The sequence below is a fragment of the Ochotona curzoniae genome, unplaced genomic scaffold (assembly GCF_017591425.1).
Source record: "Ochotona curzoniae isolate NIBS_2020 unplaced genomic scaffold, NIBS_Ocur_1.0 contig_2688, whole genome shotgun sequence".
Lineage (NCBI taxonomy): Eukaryota > Metazoa > Chordata > Mammalia > Lagomorpha > Ochotonidae > Ochotona > Ochotona curzoniae.
In genome coordinates, this window is record NW_024465553.1 from 23,448,783 (window position 1) to 23,467,605 (window position 18,823).

The 18,823-nt window shown below is 38.1% G+C and overlaps 1 protein-coding gene across 2 annotated transcripts in view; it reads right to left on the reverse strand.

Annotated features, from left to right (window-relative positions):
* The window catches only part of FUT8 (fucosyltransferase 8), a 131,726-nt gene that overhangs the window by 47,861 nt on the left and 65,042 nt on the right, over positions 1 to 18,823 (reverse strand). For both annotated transcript variants that reach the window (XM_040975437.1, XM_040975438.1), the window contains one exon: positions 11,980 to 12,398. In XM_040975437.1, the coding sequence (XP_040831371.1) occupies positions 11,980 to 12,182 (203 nt within the window). In that variant the 5' untranslated portion in view covers positions 12,183 to 12,398. The remainder of the gene's footprint in view (positions 1 to 11,979; positions 12,399 to 18,823) is intronic.

An 18,823-nucleotide genomic window follows, 5' to 3' on the forward strand; every position in this document is an offset into this window, starting at 1 on the left:
AAGAGCATAAGTTCAAAAAATATATAGGTTAGTTCTACCGATTTCAAAGTAGCATCAATTTAAGGTAACTGGTTATAAACCAAAACTTACAAATCAAATTCAGCTGCATTATGAAAATGAAAGAAAATATTTTCAAGAAGATAAGGTGAACCCTGAAACAAACATCTGCTCTTCACATTTTACCTCAAAAAGAAATTTATAATTGTTTAAATCATATTGGAATCCTAGAACAAACACACGAGGTTTCAAAAAAATACATATGAAAATATTTTTGAATTTATGCTAGGTTGTGGCATTTTGACATTTATCTGCATCCAATTTAAGCATTTAATCATATCCAAACACTTTCAAGAGATAATATGAAAGATCAATTAATAAACACAGTAAATACACAAAATGACAAGTGTCATTAATTAAGGTAAAGTGTTTTAATGTATCAAATGAAATTTATATTTTTAGAATTCACACTTGCCTCTGAAAAAAGTATTTTTTTTCAAGTAAAGTGAGCTTCTTTTTGTTTTCCAATTATTTTTAATGGAAATACCTTAAAAGCCAAATTTGCCACTGTGAAATTTGGCAGCACAATGAAGAGCCATTAAAAGATTATACACTTCAGTCTTAGTACAGAGAATGGAAAGCAAGAAGGGAGAGAGGTTACAATGAGCAGAAACCATAAGAATCAGAACAAGGGAGTAGTCATATGGTCAGGGAGGAGGAGGAGTTTGATGCTGACTAAATAAAAAGAATCAGTCTCTTTCCTCCCTTCCTCAACAAGGCCAGAGCAAAGAATCACAACAAAATAGCTAGAGATAAATATCTTTCAAGAAGTACCAGGGAAAAGCTGAAATTTCCCTCTCTAATCAGCTTAGAGTCAGATTCCTAAATGAATAAACAATACTTTCTAGTAATACTTCTATCCATAAATTATAAACTCTAAATTGTACTCACAAAATCATTGTGTGTGTGTGTGTGTGGGTGTGTGTGTGTGTGTGTGAACTCTTCTCTACCCAATGGGCAATTAAAGCAGAGACCAAAATGAAAACTGTCATGTAAAGACATATCCACGGGGATTCAGTGTCTGTTTTTAAACTGAAGGAGACAAAAAGCTCATTGTACATACAGCTGGAAATGCAGAGTTGCAGAAAAGTCTTCACAATTGATCTCTCAGCTAATAAGCCACTGGAAACTTCCTAAACTAGAGGGAGCGAGGGTGAGATCTAGAAGCAAAAACCTGTTTACTCGCAGGTAATTTTTTCTCTCCTCAGTTTGCAATGGCTTTCACACCTTTCAGTTACAACCGCTCAAGCAAACGACTGTTACTATCTGTGACTTGCAGGCAGTGTTCATCTCACAACCAAGTGTGTTACCACCAGACGATATCTGTTATACAGTTACAATAAAAGCCTGCTTTCACAGCACATACTTCTCTTGGTTTATGCATTGCACTATTTTTTAATGAAGGTAAAGTTAGTTATTAGCTAAGATATTAAAGATGGGGCATATTTTGTAAAGCATTTGTAAAGATTCTATTCAGAAGCCTTTCAAGTCACCCCGTGAAAAACAATCAACTGTTTAGAAATGCAAATCTGACTTTCCTATAAAAATAAATGTCTTTTTTAAAGTAATACCTAATTAAAAATCAAGTGTTATGTTAGATAATTTAAAGTATAAGTAGGTCATGTGCATGTAGTGTACCGTTTTACATAAAGGACATACTTGCCAACTGTGGGGGTCTGAGAACCAAGCCCCACGCAGACTGATATCAAGAGACAACTATAGGTAAAATACTGCACACAAAACAAAAAATATTTGTTACTAAGTACAAAAACAAGTAAAAAGACACACTACCTGTTGGCGTTAAAATGTACCCACTGAGTTGTCTTGTGATAAGCAAGCCCTTGGGAAATGCCCTCCCCTAAGTTTGACTTGGAGCTGTAATTTTCTCTACCCAACAAAACATTGCAAAGGGAATGGGATGCAGCTTCCATGGCTATACTACCTACCTGAAGACCTGAGTTTTCACCTTGCAAGCAATCCTCTCCCTTACTGGCTTTGATGAAGTGACTGTTCTCCCAGCTGACCTGGAGAGGGACTGAGGCTGCCCTCTCCAGCAGCCTCTCCTCTGAGACTGCCCGTTAGCAGTCATGCAGCAAGAAAACAAGGCTCCCAGCCCCGCAAGTCGCAGTGCAACCAACTGGGACAGCGGCCTGCAATCTTACACGGTATCTTCACTTAGCCGAGCTCTGCAATGAAATGCACTGCTAGCTAACACCTCCCACAGCCTTGGCTGGGCCAGCTGAACTGCACACAGACTTCTTCAACCACAAAAACTGTAAGATAATAAACTCCACTAAACTTGTGGTAATGTGTTGCACAGCAATGAGTAACTATGAAGATACTTCAAAACACTTTTAATTCAGTTTTTCAACTTCTTGAAGAATCCAATACACCTGTTTAACTGGGTACATGTAAATAATCAGATGTGTTTTATTTTTTATATATCTTAGGAATCCAAAATAAGAAAAATAATGAATGACTTGCCAAAGTCACCACTGTTTCTACTTTACAGTTTATCCAAGGCATTCACTGTTTAACACTGTTTAATTTTTACAATTTCTTTCCTGTTTATAATTATGATTTACAATATGTGATTTAGAAATGATATGACTTCATTTGATCTTCAAAATTACAGCTGGCTCCAGAAATTCTTATAAATATACTGCTTTATAAATATTAAGTGAATTTATACCAACTGATTCTGATACTGTTGAGTATATTAATATGAACAGAGAAAGCAATCATGATTCCTAATGAGAAAGTCTGATCTTACCCTTTCTTCTAGGGTCTAGGGTATTCCTATTGAGCCATCTTTGCTGGGAGTAGGGAGTGAACAGATCTTGGAAAAAAGAGAAAATGAAATTTCTCTATGGGACAGACTTCTAGTTCATCTTTCAAGAAGAAATCTCCACAGTTTAAATCCCTACCCCCTTCACCAAAATCATATACACAAACTTCCTTATTTATTATGACAAGACAAATTATAGAAATTATTTTAAAAAAATATCTTGATCCAAATACCAGAAAGCACATCAAATTAGGAAAGTTTTCAAATGGCAAATGTGTACTCCGCTGCCATGGGATAGAGTATTCTATAAATGTCAATGAGGTCAGGTTGATTGCTAGTGCTGCTGCTGTCAATTATACCTAATTTTTCTGCCTTCTTGATCTATCAATTACTGTAAAAAGGATACTAAAGTTTTTAATTACAATAGTGGTCCTGCGTATTTGTCCTTGCACCACATATTCTGTGTCAGGTATCTGACATTCTGTTGCATAAAGGATCACTATATATGTTCTTACAGAATGCACCTCATTACTCCCAAACATGCAACGCCCTTTCTTCACCTCTGATCACTTCATCCATTAACTCTGAGACAGAAAGGAATCTGATAGGAAGAGATCTGTGCTCTAATTTACAGGATCCACACACACAAGCAGCAAAGAGTGTCAGCATAAAAGGGTTTTCTGCAGTTAGTTCCAAAGCTGTCGTATCAATCTGGTTAAGAATGTGGACAATAAAAGTGAACATTTGGCAAAGCAGTCAAGACACCCATGTCTCATACTGGGGTGCTTTAATTCAAGTCCTAGCTCCATTTCCATTTCAGCCTCTTGTAAATGTCCTGCTGAACTGGGAAGCTGCAGGTCATGGCTCAAATGTACACATACTCTTATCTCTGCTACACACTGAGCAGATGTGGACTGAGCTTTAGGCCCCTGGCTTTAGTCCAACCTCTGGCTGTTCCAGGCATGTGAGAAGTGAACCAATGGATGGAAATCTTTCTCTATGTGCCATGTGCTTTTCAAATAAAATAAAAATACTTAAAAATTTCTGAAAAGTAAGAATGTGAGTTATATAGCGTAGTAGCTTGTTCTGAACTCCAAAACCACCGTTCACAGTTGGGTAAGTTTCAGTAAATTCCCCAACTGTGTTTTTTCTAAATATAGGAAATGGGGTTCAGGGTAGTGCTTATCCACAGGCCTATTGCAGGTGATAAATGAGTCACAAGTGCTTAGAATGTGACCTGATGAATTGTCAAATTTATTAATAACCATTATTTTTCTGTTTTTATTTATATTATTTTCCATGATACAGTTTTAATAGGTATAAGGATTCCCTCTTGCCCTCTGCCCGCCCCATTCTCCAAGGTTCCACACTGGTTTCCCCCATTTTGTTACAGTAGCACAGCTCTTTAGCAACAGTCACATGTCCAACATTATGCTATTTAAGTATTTCTTTTTTGCTTTTGGTGCTCCTGCTATAGTTCGAATAATTAAGATTCTATGAGTAAAAGCAGAAGCGAACATCTTCCCTTGTATAATTTTCTACTGCAAGCCAACATTCAGTGACATATCCCATAAGACAGTGACAAAAATATTACAAGTTGATTATGAGCTTCAGCTCTCCAGCGAACAGGACAGTAAAGCATTCTCACACCCCACACCCCTAGCTTTACAAAATACTTACAAGCCTATGGGCAAAGCTATTATATATTATACATTAAGCACAAATTTACTGAATTTTGCTACTTGCACAAAAATATTTCCTAAAGATTATTTATTTATTTACTTATTTGAAGGATGAGCTATTTATCTTCCATCTGCTGGCTACTTCCCAAAAGGCTACAACAGTAAGGGTTAGACAAGGCCAGAGCCGGGATGCAGGAACCTGACGGCATCTCCCATGTGATGCGCAGGAGCCTAGGAACGTGGGCCATCATCGTCTGCATCACGTGGTAAGAGCAGCACTATACCACGGATGTGCTCTTTTCCTACACAGTTCAGTGCTCTTCAAAGTTGATTATGATAATAACATGGAAATTACAGATGACTCCACTCTCAGAAGAAGGAACTGGGAAAGATACAATTAAAACAAACAACCAAACAAAAAAAAAAACAGAAATTTTCCACCATGTGACATTTCCCGCTGCTCCTCATTTGAGAATATAGGTGTTATTCCCACATACAATGTCGTCTCCAAATCACTCACTCTGGGCAAGCATGGATCCTCCCAGGTGAATGGCAGAGTGGTTACTTTGAGCCAGACACATCCTGGTAAACATTTCTGGGGAATGAGTCCCAAAGGATTCTTTTCCTTTGCCCTGGCTTTTCCCCTGGATTTGGTCTAACAAGCCAATCAAATTAACCTATGCTGCCCTTTTACTCCAAATCAGTTCACTCTATTTAAAAGGACTCACATCAGTCAATGAAAATGATTGACTGTCATAGTCCGCAAGCTTGCAATTCCAACTCTTTCCTTTCATTACCCACCTAACATGGGTATAATGACAGAGAAGTTTAAAAATGAGAAAAGTATGAGTAAAATGACAACAATGAATGAAAAGTATAACCAGATCTCTAAAAAAAATTATTGTATTTGTAAGGCAGAACTGTACAGAAAGAGAGAGAGAGATCTTTCATCTGCTGGTTCATTCCCAAAACGGCTGCGGCTAGCCAGGCAGGAGCCAGGAACCCAGAACTCCAACCAGATTTCCTGTAGTGCAGTCAGGGTCACTTGAGTTATCTTCTTCTGGTTTACCAGGCTTATTATTAGCATCAAGCTAGACCAGAAACAGAGGGGCTGGCATGATGCCTAAATCGGCTAATCCTCTTCTTCCAAGCACTAGTTTCCATATGGACACTGGTTCGTGTCCTGGCTACTCCACTTCCCATCCAGCTTTCTGTTTATGGTAAGCAAGTGGAGGATGGTCCACGTCCTTGGGACCCTGCACTTGCAAAGGAGACACAGAAAAAATTCCTGGCTCCTGATCAGTTCAGCCATTGTGGCCATTTGGTGGGTAAATCAGCAGAAGGAAAAATCTGTCCCTCTACAAACGTAGTGAACTAATTTATATCTGTGAATGTGCTTTTCCAATAAAATAAGTAGGTTTAAACAAAAAGGAAGAAATTGAATAGCGAGAACTTGAACCAGTGCCAGCACTGCGGACAGCAGCTTAAACCACTGTCCCACAACTGGACTTAAGATATAGACCTTTAAAAGGACAAGATCTAGGACGCACTAGTTCTAAGGGTTCATGCACAGGAACACAGGGATTTGTGGGACTCTGTTAAAGCAGCAACATTGGGGAAAATGATCAACATTTACATTATAAGCCAAATAGATTTAGTTATAAGTAGAGTATAATATGACAATGATCTTCTCAATGCAAATCACCACCCCTCAGACAGCAAGGAGGTGTGCGATTAAAGCAGCTAAAACTCCCCAGAGCAGCAATCTAAAATAGTGACATTCCTACTCAGACAGCAATTGCTCACCCTGACTACCATGTAAGGCACCCGCGCGGATCACACAGAGCAGTGGTATGAAAATCTCAGGCAGGCTAGACACAAAGCCATTTTTTTCCACAGTATATTTACTAAATTTGGGTGCAATACACCTCAAGGGAATTTTTAGGCAGACTGAAAGTTTCCATCGTCCTGTGCTACTGATAACTCAAGGTTTCTTGAGTTCTACCTTAAACTTACAAAGCTCAAAAATCTGTAAAAGGCAAACTAAATTTCCTGTATTTCAAGTCTATCAAGTTCTCAATCAAAAACCTAGAAAAAATATGCCTGAGGAAAAACATAACTAGGCTTAGTTTTATATACCATTAACATATCTATTTTCAATTCCAGGTAGGTTGAATTGAAACACAACTAAAGCTAACAGATCTATAACAGAGGTAAACCTTGACAGCACTCCACAGCACTTTTCAAATTAATATGTCTATAAAGTGACACAAAATTAATAACTATATAGATAGAAAAATCAAAGGAAAAATCAATAGAAATTAATCAAAAAGTGATCAAGATACTGAAATTAACAGAAAATATAATGGATACAATAGAATAACTGTAAAAAGAAATTACAACAAACTTGATCAAAACAGATGAAAATAAGGATTATTTCCAATGAAGTCTGAAATCCACACGAATCAGCTAGGGATGTGCTGTGACTTGAGCACGCTTGTGCTCCTGTGCTCCCACTCAGCAGACACACACACACACACACACACACACACACACGGTCCCTACTTCCTGCCAGGAAGCGCCCTTCGCCATCTTCAAACGCCAGCACTGAGAGTCAAAATAAACTTGTCTTGGATCATGTGCCTAGGTGTGACAATGAATTATCATTAACAGAAAGCAGACTAGTATTTTATAATCAATCACAAATCAGATAATTTATTGTCAGGAGCCATGCTCTACATAAAAACGCTTCAGGGCATTCTTCAAACTGAAGGAAATAACTCAATATGGAAAAACTAGAAAAAAATAGGATGAAAAAGATGAAATAAATGAGAAACAGACAAAGAGAGCAAGGAAGCTGTCTTAAATCAGTAATTAAAATATAATTCATGTAAATGAACAAAATAATAAACAATTGTCAGAATGGATGAAAATAACAAGACTGGACTCTATTCTGCCAGAAGGATACAAGGTAGTTTAACTTAAAAGCAGAAATGTAAACACCAACCAAAAGAAAGTTGGTTTAGCAACATTAATATAAAGAAGTTAGACTTCATAATCAGAGTATTTCTAGATATCAATAAGGAAATTTCATGATTAAAGAATGTGTAGATCCTTTTCACAGAAATGAGTTATAAATTTGCACTAGCCAAATGAAACAGCCCTTAAATATATAAAACAAAAGTTAACAGAGCTGAGCAAAAAAAGTCTACAAGTTCTGTGAGGGACTTTAACATATAGATGACAAAATAGGAATTAAAAAAAAAATAATCTGTATAGGGGCTGGTGCTGTGATATGACAGATAAAGCCACTGTATACAGAGTGGGTTCTCCATTTGGGCATCAGATCAAATGTCAGCTGCTCCACTTCAGATCCAGCCTCCTGTTAACATGGCTGAGAAAGTACCAGAGGACTCCCAGTACTTGGACCCCTGCACCCACGTGGAAGACCCACAAGGAATTCCTGCCTTTGGATCAACTGGATGTGGCCACTTGGAAACTGAACCAGTACATGGAAGACCTCTAACGCACACTCCACTGCAACTCTGCCTCTTAAACAAACAAATTTTTAAAAATCTTTCAAAAATAATCTTATGAATTTAGAAAATTTGAGTAATTAAATAATACTATAAAGCTAACTTAAATGACATATTTAGAAGATCTAAGAACTGTTGAATATACAGTCTTCTTAAATTTCACCAACATAAATCATTTGCTAAGAACCAAAATGACACAGAATATAATTCTGCATGGTTACACAACAAGCTGGAAATAAAAGAAACACATAAACAAAAGAGATCAACTGGAACCTGAAGAACACACTGCAAGAAAGCCATAGGTCAAAAGATCACAATACAAATCTGAAAATATTTCTTCCTGACTGGCAATAAAAATATGACATCATCAAAACATATGCAGCTATAACTTCAGGCTGTACTTAGAAGTAAACACACTAAATATACAGTGTGAAGATTCTCAATCTGAAAACTGAAAATCCACACATCTTGAAAATCTTCAATTTGGATTTGGATCAAGGAGATTCAACTAACAGAGTCAATATAAACATTTCAAAATCAAAAACCCATAACCAAAACCAAAAGAAAAAAAATCCTGAAATCCAACATACTTTTCTCCAAAGCACTTAGGAATATAGGCTCTTAACTTGTACTGGAAGATCAATAAATCTCCTTCGGAAACAGCCTTAAAATGGAGAGTAGGCACACACATAAACACACTTGTACAGATTACAAGAAAGGAAATGAAACCAAACTAGCAGCAATCAATAAAACAAGATATAGACAAAGAACACAGGAAAAAACACTATCTCAGTAACACAAAGAATCTAAAATAGAACAATGGCAATAAACATCAATAATAAACAAAAGATTAGTACAAATAATAGAAATACCAATTGACCAAGCCAGTAACTTTATGAGTCCTGACTGAGAAACCCCCATTAAAATGTTGTCCGGCAGGAAACAAATATTATCATAAGAAACATATGATATTCTTAATAACATAACAAATATCAAACTGAAAAAGGGGTGGGGGGGGATTACAACCACATGGCAGGTTCTCTGCACATGCCGGAGTATGTCATTTATTCTTGGACAGATTAGCAGTTCTAAAGAAAAATGTCCAGAGGAAATGCCCAGCCAACTAACTAGAGCAAAGCCCTTTCCACTTCCCATTACAAGTTTCCCAAACAGAACACGTGACCTGTGAAGAACCACACAAGTGCCTTCCACACGACTAAGCATTCCCTACTGCTGCGGCCTGGCACATTCTTCCACCAAAAGATTCATGATCTGGCTATAATCTATCTGAACAGAAAAACGGGTCATGAATCACTTACACATTCTTTGTGGCTTGCAAACTTACAGTTTTTACTGCTAGCATCTCTTTCTCTTTTTTCCAGGACCAAAGAACAACAGGCTCCCAAAAGTGTATTTGAATTTTTTACGCTCTCAAAAATAAATGAGTGTAGACTAACAGAGATTTAAATTAAGAGGAAAGCTGTCAATTAAGCGTTCTACCATATTTTACAACTCTGTGACATTTCAACACTCATCCAGGCTGTGGGGTTTTTTTTGTATATAAACTTTGATATTTTTGCAGGTATTTTCTAGTAAACTTCAACTACAACTGGAAGGCAACGCAGTCAGTTTATACCCCAAGGAACAAAAACACTTATGAGCTCATAACATCAATAAAGGAAGGACAAAACAAAAATGCATAAAAGGATGAGAAATAAAAATGCCTAAGTTATTATAATAAAGAAATAAATAAAACAGCCTAGTATCCAGCATTGTTGCCCAGCACAAGTTAAGCTGCTGCACGGAACACCCTCATGCCATGCTAGAGAGCTAGTTCAAGTCCTAGCTTTTATACTTCTATCCAGATCCTTGGTGACAAACCTGGGAAACAGTGGAAGATGGTCCCATGTAGGAGACCTGGAAGGAACTCCTGGCTCCTGCTTACAGTCTAACCCAGCCCAGCTGTTGCAGTCATTCGGGTCATTTGGGACTGAGCACTGGAGGGAAGATCATTTTCTCAATGTCTCGGTATCTCTCTCCCTCTATCTTCCTGACTCCCCGCCCCTCAGTGCCTTTCCTTCTCTCGCCCTCCTTGTCACTCTGCTTTCAAACACAATGAATAAATCTTTTTAAAAAAACAGCCTATTATATGTGTATCATGCTTGATATCAAAACTTCTCAATATTAAAAAGGAACAAAAATACTACTCAAAAATACAAATTAATGAACTGTCGATATAATCAATAAACATTGATAAATCTAAAATATATTATGCTAAATGAAAAAAACAAAGATGCAAGCATTTATCAAGTAAGAAAAAGATCTCTATGAAGAGCCAAATAAGCACAAACATGTAAGAAATCCAAGCATGAAAACCAATAGATTGAACCATTATTTTGCCTAAATCTGTATTACCTCATTTCTAGATTAACAGTTTCTTTGCTAGCTAATTTCTCATGTTCAGTCAGGAACAGCCCAAATAATTGGAAAATTAAATATTCCTCAAACACTTTCATTCTATCACTCCTTGCTGAAAATTAATTACGGTGTCTTATGGCTTATTACATCATATCTAAAAGTCAGCTTTGGCAACTTAACATCTACCATGTTTTGGCCGAAACCACTGTATTCAACCTTATTTCTGGGAGACAACAATGGTATGTTTAATATGTATAGAAATTACTCGTAACCAAGAGGTAGAGTCTAACATTTCTTCTGTTTTCAAATACAGTGTGGTCTTGTGACTTGCACTGACCAATAGACTGTGTCAAAAATCACAGGCTGCTGCTTCCAATGTTCAGCCTAAGAAGACCCTGCAATTCCTGTTCCTTTCTTCTTTGAACATTGCTAATTAAGAAATTAGAGTGGAGCAGGCATTTAGCTCAGTGATCAAGCCACCACTCTAACAGGACTATGTTCCACATCCAGATAACTGGGTTCAAATCCTACTTCAGCTCCTGATGCCAGCTCTCTGCTAAAGCAGGCCATGGGAGGCAGCAATGATGATTCTGTTACTCTGAAACTTCGCAAACTCTGTCACCTGTATCACCCTGTCCACTTTTTCTTTGGAAATATTACACTGTGCTTTCCTAAATAATTAACGCCTTCTAACAGGTAAATGTCACAATTTTTATAAACCAGACGTAGCAAGTCATCCTTTATATTTCCAGATTCAGTTTTTAAAAAGGAAGTTCTGTTCCTTCATTTAAGTATATTAGAGATTAACTCAGTAGCCCTTGTTGTAATCCATACAGTAAAAGGTTTTTTTGTTTTTTTAATAAAGATTTATTTATTTTTATTGCAAAGTCAGAGATATTCAGAGAGGAGGAGAGACAGAAGAAGATCTTTTGTCCACTGATTCACTCCCCAAGTGACCACAACAGCCAGTGCTGCACCAATCCGAAGCCAGGAGCCAGGAACCTCTTCCAGGTCTCCCACACAGGTGCAAGGTCCCAAGGCTTTGGGTCATCCTCAACTGCTTTCCCAGGCCATAAGCAGGGGGAGCTGGATGGGAAGTGAAGCTGCCGGGATTAGAACCGGTGCCCATGTGGGATCCCATGTGGGATTCTGTGCGAGGATTTTAGCCACTCGACCACCGCTCCAGGCCCATACAGTAAAAGTTTTATTAAACACTAATTTAATTTTAGATTGAATATATAAAAATGCTGTAAATAACCATAAATGAAAATTTATAAAATTAACAACATTTTCTACATGAAATTCAAATGCAAAATGAAATAAACCACTACAAAGAATTTCTCTGTTTTAAATAGACACACACTAATTTACTAAGATATTTAACTTTTCAGCAAGATGATTTATAAGTAGTAACTATTTTCTGATAACTGAATGAAATTCTATACACAAAAACAAACAAAAAAATTTTCCACTATTTTCCCAAAATTTTCAAACTTACCGGAGAGATTCAGCCATCCGCCTTAAGTCTTCATTCTGCTGTTTTAAGCGTTCAAGCTTTGCTAGAATCTTGGACAGTTCTCGGCTCGAGTGGTCAGGGTGGTCATTATCTCGTACCAAGTGACCACCTATATAAAACAGCAAGGTCCCCCATGCAAAAAGAATGAGCATAATCCAACGCCAGGAACCACTCCATGGCCGCATCTTCAGATTTTCAACTCACTCCCCTGAATTCCAAGCTCAGAGAATTGAAAACATTGTAACTCTGTTAGGGCACAGGTGAGCCGAGGTCCGCCGCTTCAGCACATGATGCTTCCCACACTCCTGCTCTCTGGTGCCCCAGGGCTGGATTTTTGAAAGAGATCCTCCAGGAGATGTGAGCGGGCGTCTTACTGTCCTGTGTTTCATAAACTGTACATTCTGTGGAAAGAGCAAGAAATGTATATAAGTTAATATTAGTATATGTAAAATAGCATATGCTGAGATTCATATACTTAAAATGTAAATATCAGCATTGTCTGATCAACAACCCGGAAGATAATCCAGCTGCCTAACAACAAATACAAAGAGTAAACACTGGCAGCTGTATCCTACGTACACACACACACACACACACAGAGTAGGGCTTTACCAGGTAACAGGTTAACTAGTTCTACAACTAAAGGAACTGCATTCACTGAGAATTTCATGAAAACTAAATTAAAACAACAACAGCAACAGTAACCCAATTGGAAATCAAGAACACTATCTTTATTCCACTATTTCTCCTACCGTTTACAAAACACTGTTTTCTAATCTAATGTATTTCATATAGACTGTGTTCTGAAATGGGCCACAAACAACTGCAGTTTCTGTCTTATTCATATAGTACTTGCTCACTGTGATGACACGTTACCAGGAGCTGCCCCAGGGAAAGGCCACTGTTGGAAGGACTTGACTTAAGCCTCCAGAACTTCACAGGTGATTGAATCCAATAACCATGAGTATGGACATGGAAACAAGCAATTACTAGTCAAGCTGTGACATCATTGCTGTTCTGGTTTGTGTCTCTTTAAAGGATTTATTTTATTAAATCAACTCTGCATTCTTTTTCTTTCTTTTCCTTCCTTCCTTCCTTCCTTCCTTCCTTCCTTCCTTCCTCCCTCCCTCCCTCCCTCCCTCCCTCCCTCCTTCAAGATTTGTTTTTCTGACAAGAGTGACAGAGAGAATTTTTACATCTGTTTAGTTCACTACCCAAATGCCACAATAACCAGGGCTAGCCAGATAGATGCCAGCAGCCAGGAATTCCATGCACATGTCGCATGTGGATGGCAGCAACCCTAGAGCTTGAGCCATCATTCTCTGCCTCCCAGATACATCAGTATTAAACTAGATCAGAGGCATGGTAAACAGCCAGAACCTGGACTAGGCACTCCACTCTGGGAAGTATCCACCCACACAGCAGCTTAACCCACTTGAGGGTACCTGCCACATTCCCACATTTCTGACCAACAGACAACAAAAATTGTTCCTTTCAACCCCTTACTATTTAGGGTGATTTACTATGAAGCAACAGACAATGCTAAATAGCTTGCTAGAATTAGATTGGTAGAGAGGGCCAGGCCCCTGTTGGAATGAAAAAAAGTGGAGTCCTTTTGAAAGTATATAATATGCTTGTTTCTCCCAGACACTGCCTTCCCAGGGCAAAATGCCAACCTCATCATGAGAGTATCAAGGCCAGAACTGTACCCTTCTGAGACTCGAGTTTATCGTGAGAATGGAAGAAGTTACCAATCACACTCTTCTGATGAATTTGTGTTTTAAACAAGCTAGACAAGATTACCACTCTAACCCTTTGATGAGTTTTGCCCCTACCCTGTAATTGACTGCTAATTGTCTTCTATTTTATCCCAAAAAATTGTGCTTAAGAGATTCCACTTTGACCAGATTCTCAGACCATCCTTTCTTGGAGGCCTCCTCCTGACTGCTGTGCTAGGAGATTTCTATCTTTAATAAATGTTGTTTTGCTCACTGCATGGTCTCTAGGGAAATTCTTCCCTGTGAGGCAAGAACCCAGGTAGCCTGCTTCCTCTGTGCTGCTCTGTTTCTCTCTGAAGACTTGACTCACAACTGATGTTTTATTTCCTGTCCTCAGCAAGATGTATACAGCCCGAGGCACACAGTAGGAACTCAAGATGCATAACAAACCTGAAACCACATTTTCTTCCATACCCTGATAACACCTCTTATAAATGCCATAAAAAACAATCAACTTACAACAAATAAGAGATTTGACAGGTAAATTACAATTATGGCTTTTATACTACACCAGAAACTTAAAAGCATTTTTATTAATGTTTGCTGCCTCCAACCATGACAGAATAACTGGTACTGTTTGTTTATCTGAACTAGAAAACCTAAAAAGCACATTTAAGTAATCTAATGAGATTTTAGGTGATGAACAGACATAACTGTAATACCTAACAGAAGATTAGCATGAAGAGTAAATCCTAGGGTCACTGGATCTTTCCTCAAGGGACATTTAGTAAACACTAGCAAAGAAAGGACAATTCCAACAAAGCACAGTTATGTTTGCCAGGTGGAAAGACAAACAGCAACAGTCAGGAAGTTTAAAGTGAGTGTATTCTGCCCATCTATATACTAAAAGGTAAGTAACTGACTAGAGAAAAAGCTCCAAAAATGTGAATAGCATAATCTCTGAATTACTGCCTGGGTATAGAAGCTATGCATGGGTAGAAAATCTTCAGAAAGCTGCAAGGAACAATTACCAAAGAAAGAAAAACTAAATACGAGTACCTGAACACCTCTCAGACATTGTACAATACTGAAAAATCCATGATTTCCAGTCAAATTCAAAGAAAATGCCATATAGAAACCCTGTATTGAACCCAGCATGGTAGCATAGCCTTTCATGAGCGAGGATCCCATAAGGGCACTGGTTTCTAATTAGGCTGCCCTGCTTCCCATCCAGGTCCCTGCTTGTGACCTGGAAAAGCAGTAGAGGACAACCCAAAGCCTTGGGACCCTGCACTCACATGGGAGACCCAGAAGAGGCTCCAGGCTCTGGGCTCCTTGCTTCGGATCGGCTCAGCTCCAGTCACTGTGGCCTCCTGAGGAGTAAACCAGCAGTTGGAAGATCTTCCTCTCTGTTTCTCCTCCTCTCTGTATATCTGACTTTCCAATTAAAATAAATCTTTAAAACAGAACAAATCAAAAGGAAAAGAAAACCTGTAGCATTTCTAAAATTCTAAAAAACAAACACCTTAGAAGTTAAGGATAAATAAGTAGGGTTGAGAAATAACCCCGCCCTTTTTTTTAAGATGTATGTATTTTTCTTGGCAAGTCAGATTTACAGAACGAAAGATCTTCCATCTGCAAGAGCTGAGCCAATACAAAGTCAAGAACCAAGAGCTTCTTCCAGGCATCCCACCCAAGTGCAGGGTCCCAAAGCTTTGGGCCATCCTCTATTGCTTTCCCAGGCCACAAGAAGGGACCCAGATCAGGAATTGGAGCAGCTGAGACAGGAACCAGCACCCATATAGGATCCCAGCAGTTGCAAGCAGAGGATTTAGCCACCAGTCCATAGCACCAGGCCCTAGAAATATTTTCTTATCTTAGGCAACATGGGACACACACAATCACTATCACACACTCTTTAAACTTTTATTTACTTATTTTTTGTTGTTGTTGTTCCTTACAACTCTTTATAACACTGATTCTTAGCTCAAGCAATATACACAAAGAGGCTATGGGCCAGATTTGGCTCATAAGCTTAAGTTCACTAAATAAATAAAAGCTAGGCTAATAAAAATCATAACAAAAGTTACAAATAATAAAAAGATCAAGGTGACCCAAACTGAAACTCAACACTCCTTAAAGAAATAAAAAACACAGACACTTAATAATACAAAGTTCACACTGTTTAGGAACTCATCAAAAGCTACAAAGAACATGGAAAAACATCTTCCTGTGATATAGGAATCCAAGGAGACACTAAACGCCAAAGTTGAAAAACATTAAGAAAACACTTCAGCCTTCCAAAGTCTACACGAAGCGTTGTGTGACAGCAGTACAATGGCTGCAGGAATTTAAAACCACTGGTTCTGTGAACTACTGCAATAACAAAGTCCAACTCCAGCCCATCACTGAGTAACCTGTTCCCCTCCTACCTCCCCCTGCCACACACACAATCCTTCAACACACAAACACTCCCAAGGAAGAATGGAATATTTTTCTGGGAAAAATTATTGTTCATTTCGGGTTCTGTTGTCCTTTGCCTACTATACCTAGCACATAACCCTCCCACCCCCCAAAAAGAGACACAATTTTTAAAAATCAGATTTTGAAATCATTAGAGAATTTAAAACAATTATGACAGATATATTAAAAGGTCTTAAGCTAAATGTGGCAAAACCTATGAACAAAGGTTCTGGCAGAAAAATGCCAGCTAGACAAAACCACAGGATCTTCAATGCGATTATCAGAAGACAAAACAAAGCTGATGAGTAAAAAGCAGTGAGCTTCGAGAGAGGGTAACACAGTATTTAAACTGAAACCCAAACTGGAAAGGAAGTGTTGAAACTTTAAAAATAAACAAAAACAAATAAATTAAACAGAATACAAAATTCCAAAGCTGTCAGACAATATTACATGATACAATGCACATATAACTTAAATTCAAGAACAGAGCAAATCGTTCCAAAGCTACATTTTATTAGACACAAGTTGGAACTAGTGTCATGGTATGGAGGGTAAAGCCGCCACCCACATCCAAAGCACCAATTTGTGCACTTCAACCCAGCTCTCTGCAAACATGCCTGAAAAAAGCAGTCAAAGGTTGCCCGAGTCCTTGGCACCTGATGCCCAGATGGGAGATCTTTAAGATAAAGTTCTGGCTCCTGGCTTCTGCCTGGCCCAGCCCAGGCCATCACAGCATCCTGGGATGTGTCCCATTGGATGGAAGATTTAACTCTCTCTGCCTCTCTTCTTCTCTGTGTAACTGAAACTTTCAAATAAATAAATAAATGAACATTTTTAAATAAAGGATGTTACCTGAGAACTTCCCAAAGTAAATGAAGCACTCAACAGATCAAGGAAATGGAGAGAACTACTAGTAAGATAAATGTAAAATGTAGACAAAACTGATGAAATTCAAAGCAAAAGATAAAATGCCACAGATGATGAGAAAAACACAAACATTACATACAGATAAATGAAGTATGAGAACATACTCCATGACAGAAAACATCGCATTGCAAACATGTTAAATAGTCTTTCAAAAATATACCAGAGAGAAACTTGGATTTGGGGGACAGCATTGTGATGTAGTAAGTTAAGACACCACCTTCAATGCCTGATATCACATAGGGTCACTGCTTCAACTCCGTGCTGCGTCATTTCCAACCGGTTCCATGCTAATACACCTGGGAGAGCAGCAGAACAAGGCCCAAGAGTGTAGGGCCTGCACCCAGGTGTGAAACTCAGATGAAGTTAACGGCTACTAGCTTCTGCCCTGGCTTCTGCGGCCATCTGAGTGAACTTGCAGATGGAAGATCCCTGCTTGTCCCTCTCTGCTGTTCAAATACATACATTTCTATTGGAGGAAATAAACAGCAAAAGCAATGGTAAAATAATAATACGAAGCTTTTTCCCCTTACTCAAAATAAAGCTCAAAGGAAGCACTAGGCTGATTATATAGTAAAAGTAAATTTATATGACAGCAAAACACAAAAAGATAGGAAGGAAAAATACAAGTGCACTACAGTGAAATTCTCATTACACATGAACTTGTGTCTTATAAGAAGGTAGACAATAATTTAAAATACATATATTTCAAGTCCTAAGAGCACATCATATGCATCCATAGCCACAAATGCTACACAACTAATTAAGTGGAAATTTTAAATTACAATTTAAATTATATACAAAGCGATATTTTGCAACATTCGTTTTTTTGAAAGATTTTATACCTTTAAAATGCAGAGTTAAAAACAGAAAGGGGATTAGACATAGAGAGAGAAAAAAGAAGAGAGAGTTATTATCCACTGCCTCATTCCCCAAACGGCTGCAACAAGCCAATGCCAGCAACCAGAAATTCCTTACTGGTTTCCTAAGTGGGTGCAACTGCCCAAAAACTTGGGCCATGTGCTTCTGCTTTCTAGGCACATCAGTAGGCATCTGGGTCAGAGGCGCAGCAGCCAGAACTCAAACTGCACCCATGAGATGCCAGTGCTGCAGGCCCCACAGTTAGCCACATTTCAATTGGTCAGCAGTCACTTGTGTGTAGTGGTTACTGTTTTTAAAAATGCAGTTATATAATGTTTTCAACATCAGAATTCCTCAGAGTAAGAAGTTGTTTCTTAAAAATAAAAAGCTATACAGCAAAAAAAGCCAATAATATAGGTAAAATGGAACGAAAAGTGAAAATATAATTCACAATAGAGAAATGAGAAGGATAAACACAGGGTAGATGACATGGCTAATGAAAGCTATGGGATTTCTTAGAACAGACTGGAGAAGATCAAAGTTTCAAAGCTATAGGAAAGAATGGAGCACACTTTCAGAGACAAAAAACTATGTGAATCAATAGTCTTTGTTCCTCAGGCCCCATCACTTCAGAAACATTCTCTGGTGTGCCACCAGAAACTAATTCATCTTCTAAATAATGTACTTCACCTGGTGCAGTCATTCACAGTATTTTTTTTCTAGTATGCAGCATGGTTCTTATAAACATTTACAATGGAAACACCCAGAAGATCTCTACTATATATTTTACCTAAATTTAAACACCATGATCTACTCACTCACTCATTCAAAACACAGCTATTGGAGTCCCTATTACAGAA